The following is a 6,000-nucleotide window of genomic DNA, read 5'->3' as shown; positions in this document are numbered from 1 at the left end:
TTGAGGTCAATGAGAGCAGAATTGGCTCCTTTGAAAATAAAGTGTTTTTTAAAACCACTTACATGTATTTAATTCTTTTCCCCTTAGTAATGGCATCAATGTTAAAAAAAAAATAGTCTAACAATTGCTCATATTGGTGACTTAAGCCCCAAAGCAGATCTGTTTCTTCATTTATATAATCTCCCAGAAGAGCATTCTTGGCTTATAAGCAGTACAAATGTAGTATTACATTTTAAAAGGGGGTAGAACATTTGTTTGAATATGTGTTGCAGAATTTAACCACTGGTGCAGACAGGATCAAATCTCTGAAATAATAGATAGGAAGCCCATGACATAAGAAAAAGTTTCCTTTCAAAGTTATTTCTATTAGGTAATGAATTAATTCTTGTTTCCTACTGCTAATACAGAAGGAAGTTGTGTGTTTATTCAATTGTCTGTATACACATAAATATTAACGTCTTTTTTTTAATGGCAGCTAGCGTACTTGAAGAAGACTCAATGGAGCAGGACGTGGAGAGCCCTGTCACGATTCAGCAGCCAAAGTTGCCCAAACAAGCTAGAGAGGATCTTCCAAAACACATAAGCAAAGTATGTACCAAGAGAAAAATTCAGAGGTATGTTAGGAAAGATGGGAAATGCAACGTACACCATGGGAACGTGAGAGAGACTTATCGTTATCTGAGTGATATCTTCACTACCTTAGTCGACCTCAAATGGAGGTTCAACCTTTTGATTTTTGTCATGGTTTACACTGTGACGTGGCTCTTCTTTGGAATGATCTGGTGGCTAATTGCTTACATCCGAGGTGATATGGAACATATAGGAGACAGTACATGGACCCCATGTGTCAGTAACCTCAATGGGTTTGTCTCGGCCTTTTTATTCTCAATAGAGACAGAAACCACCATCGGGTATGGTTATCGGGTCATCACGGACAAATGTCCCGAGGGAATTATTCTGCTTTTAGTTCAGTCTGTTTTAGGTTCTATTGTCAATGCTTTCATGGTTGGTTGCATGTTTGTGAAAATATCCCAGCCCAAGAAGAGGGCAGAAACCCTGGTCTTTTCTACCAACGCAGTCATTTCCATGCGGGATGGGAAGCTGTGCCTGATGTTCCGAGTAGGGGACCTTAGGAATTCACACATTGTGGAGGCATCAATACGAGCCAAGTTGATCAAATCTAAACAGACAAAGGAGGGGGAATTTATACCACTCAACCAGACAGATATCAACGTAGGTTATTACACAGGGGATGATCGTCTCTTTTTGGTTTCACCACTGATCATCAGCCATGAAATTAACCAGCAGAGTCCTTTCTGGGAGATTTCCAAAGACCAATTGCCCAAAGAGGAACTAGAAATTGTTGTAATTCTAGAAGGCATGGTGGAGGCAACAGGTAATGTTTCTTATACTTTGTGTAAAGTATACATTTTAATTTTAAATAAATTGATTTCAGATACAAACTATATTCAGCAGGGAAAATACAGTAAATCTGAATTGGACTGGTCGTTATACTCCATTTGGTGCCTCTTGTGCCACAGAAAACCTTTGTTTTCACCTCACTTTAAAAGAATTACTTCAACAATGGAAGCAGACATTACATTTGCAAAAGGCATCAGCAGTGTGGTTGGGTTTAAAATTAAAAGCATGCTCTGTTTAATTGTGTGCTCAACCCTGCCCAATGAAATTACATTTGTTTCTGATCTGGTTTGAAAATGATATAACATTTATTACTGTCTAAATTTTCCAGAGCATGTCATCCCATTATTTATCATTCTATCACAAGCGTAAATCAAGCCTGTAGAACCTAGTGTGATAAACTGCTTTACAATGCTTTGTAAAAATCTAATCTGAATCCCTGATTAGACATAATGTGCAAATACCGTAGAACCTGCTGTTCCCAATTATTCATGGGTAATGCAAAAAGAACTGCCTGGTATGTGCAAACTTCTACCATGGAATTCCCAAAAGATGTTTGCATCGAATATGAAATGATAATATGTTCAACTTAACACTTTATTTTTTAACATTTGTTTTGTTTTAACTTTTAGACTGGTTTTACTTTAGATTCAAAATATCAAGGACTTGATTCTCATTTACCCTAAGGCCCCTTTATACCATTCTGGCAGTGTACAGAAGCCTTAAAATAGTTTAGCTTTAGCTGTATACACCTATCTGTTCAATCTTGTATTTAGCCGAGACATTTTTAGTACCTTTCCCAGACCTGAAGAAGAGCTCCGTGTAGCTTGAAAGCTTGTCTCTCTCACCCACAGAAGTTAGTCCAATAAAAGTTATTACCTCACCCACCTTGTCTCTCTAATATCCTGGAACCAACATGGCTACAACAACATGGCATATAAACAATGGAAAGGCATACAGGATGAGGGGAGCAGTGTCACATATTCAATAAAAGCAATAGATTCATCGATTTAAAGACTCTAAGGCCAAAAGGGGCCACTATCATCATCCTGTATACACAGGCCATGGAATTGTTACCAGAAACTGGATAAAGGCATATATTTTAGGAAGATATCTAAACTTGTTTTAAAGACCCCAAGAGACTGAGAGTCCACCACCTCCCCTGGTAAGCTATTCCAATGTTTAATTACTCTCACTGCTAGAAATTCCATCTTATTTCAAGGTTGAATTAATCTAAATTCAGTTTACAGCCACTGGATCTTGTTATGCCTTTGTCTGAAAGACTGAAAAGCCCCTCACTGTCAGATATCTGTTGCATGTGTAAATAATAACCATGCGCAGTGATCAAGTCACCTCTCAACCTTCTCTGTCACAAACTGAATAGACCGAGCTCCTTAAGCCTCTCATCAAAAGACTTGTTTTCCAGCTGCTGGGTCATTTTTGTGGACCTCCTTTGAACTCTCTCAAGTATTTCCACATCCTTCTTGGAGTGTGGCACTGTATTCTGGAACTGGACACAGTACTCTAGTAGCAGTCTCATCAGTGCTGTGTACTGCACACAGAGGCAAGATCACTTGCCTACTTCTACTTGATATTTTCTTTTTTCTTCATCCAAGGATTGCATTAGCCCTTTTAGTCACAGCATAGCATGGAAGGCTTATGTTGAGTTTGTTCTACAACAGGGGTAGGCAACCTATGGCATGCATGCCAAAGGCGGCACGCGAGCTGATTTTCAGTGGCACTCACACTGCCCGGGTCCTGGCCACCGGTCCCGGAGGCTCTGCATTTGAATTTAATTTTAAATGAAGCTTCTTAAACATTTTAAAAACCTTATTTACTTTACATACAACAATAGTTTAGTTATATAATATAGACTTATAGAGAGAGACCTTCTAAAAATGTTAAAATGTGTTACTGGCACGTGAAAACTTAAATTAGAATGAATAAATGAAGACTTGGCACACCACTTCTGAAAGGTTGCCGACCCCTGTTCTACAATGACACCCCCAAAGTCCTTTTCTGAGTCTCTGCTTTCCAAGACAGTCTCCCGTCCTGTAGGCATAGACTGATTTCTTTCTTCCCATATGTATTACCTTGCATTCATCTGTATTGAAACACATTTTGTAGGATTGTGATCATTTAAGCAGGCAATTCAGATCACTATGTAACAGTAACCTGTCCTCCTCCTTATTTACTACTCCATCAATCTTCATGTCACCTGCAAATTTAACCAGCAAAAGATTTCATCTCATCATCTATATCACTGATAAAAATATTGAATAGTATTGGACCAAGAACTGAACCCTGAGGGCCCCTGCTAGTAACGGCTTCATTCACTTATGTTGCTCAGCACATATTGCAAGGAAATATAAAAATAAAATCCATTATGGATAAACAACTGGAGCTCAAATCTCTGATAATGACAACACAAAGAATTATTTGTTGTGTCTCTTAATACATTTACAAAGCAAGGTCCTACAGCAAACTGGTCTGTGAGACTGGAAATAAATGAACAGAAAGCAAATCTCAAAATAGATAGTGGGGCTAAATGCAATGTAATCACAGCAAGCTCACACAAAACGATTAGTGACTGATGAATGTTCAAACTGCAAACAAAACTTGTTTCATTTAATAGGAATAAAATGAGCCCATGTGGCAATGCCACACAGGCATGTATAGAGAAGAACAAATACTTCTTGGTAGAATTTGAAATGATGAAACAGAATGATCCATAGATGCTTGAGCTGAAGATGAGTCTGTAAATGTAGATGATCAAATGAATGTATAACTTGTCTACTGAGCAGGATGCAAAAAGGTATTCTTAAATAATTTGATGACTTGATAAATGGACTGGGATCCTTTAATACATCCTATTGATATGGATCCCCTTGTGCTGTCAAAAATATATGCATCAAGCAAAATCACACTAGACTGACAGAAAGTAAAAGCCGAACTCAAGCAGGTGGTAAAATTAGATGTTATTGAGCAAATACAAATACCACTGACTAAGGCCATGTCTACACATCACATTCCTACTGAGCACCACAAGTATGTTGACCTAACTTTTAAGGCCTAGATTAACAGTATTGTCATTGCAGCAAAGCATGACATGCATCCGAAGAAGTGAGTATTCACCCACGAAAGCTCATGCTACAATACGTCTGTTAGTCTATAAGGTGCCACAGGACTCTTTGCTGCTTTTACAGATCCAGACTAACACGGCTACCCCTCTGATACTAGTATAGTCATTGTAGTAAAACCAAACTAGTTAAGGATTCGTATAGAACCAAAGGATTTGAATACAGGCACCAAACAGCAGCACTGCCTCAGGAGACCAGCTGAGAAGACCATGTCAGATTTCATAATGCAAAAGTGTGTTCAGTTTTGGATGCAAAGTACAGAAAGTGCAAAGCTCTGCAGTTTCCATTTCCCTTTTAGTAGATCTATGTTAAAGTGACTTGTCTCCTGCTGTGTCTCAGTACCAAAGTATTACATAAGAACGGCCATACTGGGTCTTAGAGAATCCCAGATCTTTCAGAATTTATACTTGAAGGATATGACTGTTCATTATCTGCTGATTTGAGGCAAAATGAAGCACACCACAATGAGAGACTGTTATAGTCTGCAGCGAGAGAGAAAAAACCAACAGGAAAAATGCTGATCAGGGAGAATGAGATTAGTTACACATGACACAGCCTGAGTAACAAAAGATTTTGATCAGAGCGTAGAAAGATGGCAATTGTACAAACAGATCCCAAAACAAGGAGGCCTTTCAGAGATTCACGAGTATGTCAGCATATCTAAGCAAATTCATCCCTAGTTTGTCATAATTAAGTGTTCCACTCGAAATGCAGATAGAGGACAGGACAGAATGGCAGTGGGACGACTAGCAACAGAAATGCTTTGGGGAGTTTAAAACAAATATTTTACAGGAACCTTGGTATTTTGAAATTAACAAATACCCTAAAATCTCAATCAATACAAATGCACATGATATGGAGCACTATCTTTCTGCAAAAGTGTCACTCGTTGGCATGTGTTTCCAAGCACTGAGTAAAACACAACAGAAATATGCTCAGACTAAAAAAGAAATGCTCAATATAATCTACCATGCCCAGAAGGGTATTCAGAAATGCCTAAGATGTCCCATTCTAGCCAGGCACAAATACTGCAGTTGAGAGTACAGGCCGGATCCCTGGATGGAGCCCTATCCAGGGGAATGGTGTGCAAAGCTAGTTTAAAGTTCAACTCTGCACTCTCCTGATGCAGTGCTATGTAGTGCTGGTCCCTTTGTGCCTTTTTGAAGCAGTCTGAGACTTGCTTTAACTTGTGATGAGCTGCAGCAGTTACAGGGAGCCACACATTCACCCAAGAACTGGCATACTTGAGTGACATCCAAGCCATACCCTCTTTGCACAGGTCATGTTCTATTTTTCACTCCAGTGCTGAGAGCAAGTGGGGATGGGTGAGGCATAAGAGTGCCTATGTCAATTCCATATCACTACAAGATTAGGGAGGTGATCCTTCCTGCGCCAGTTAAGCCACTTTTAGGATCCCAGATTACACTGGTGGCATGGTACA

The 6,000-nt window shown here is 39.1% G+C and overlaps 1 protein-coding gene across 1 annotated transcript in view; it reads left to right on the top strand.

Moving 5' to 3' along the window:
• The first annotated feature begins 483 nt into the window (after positions 1-483).
• The window catches only part of KCNJ6 (potassium inwardly rectifying channel subfamily J member 6), a 65,082-nt gene continuing 59,565 nt past the window's right edge, over positions 484-6,000 (top strand). The window contains exon 1 of the mRNA XM_065409254.1: positions 484-1,396. Within this exon, the coding sequence (XP_065265326.1) occupies positions 499-1,396 (898 nt within the window). The 5' untranslated portion in view covers positions 484-498. The remainder of the gene's footprint in view (positions 1,397-6,000) is intronic.

The sequence above is a fragment of the Emys orbicularis genome, chromosome 1 (genome assembly GCF_028017835.1).
Source record: "Emys orbicularis isolate rEmyOrb1 chromosome 1, rEmyOrb1.hap1, whole genome shotgun sequence".
NCBI lineage: Eukaryota > Metazoa > Chordata > Testudines > Emydidae > Emys > Emys orbicularis.
Note: the sequence above shows the minus strand (reverse complement) of the source record. Positions and strands in the feature narration are given on the sequence as shown.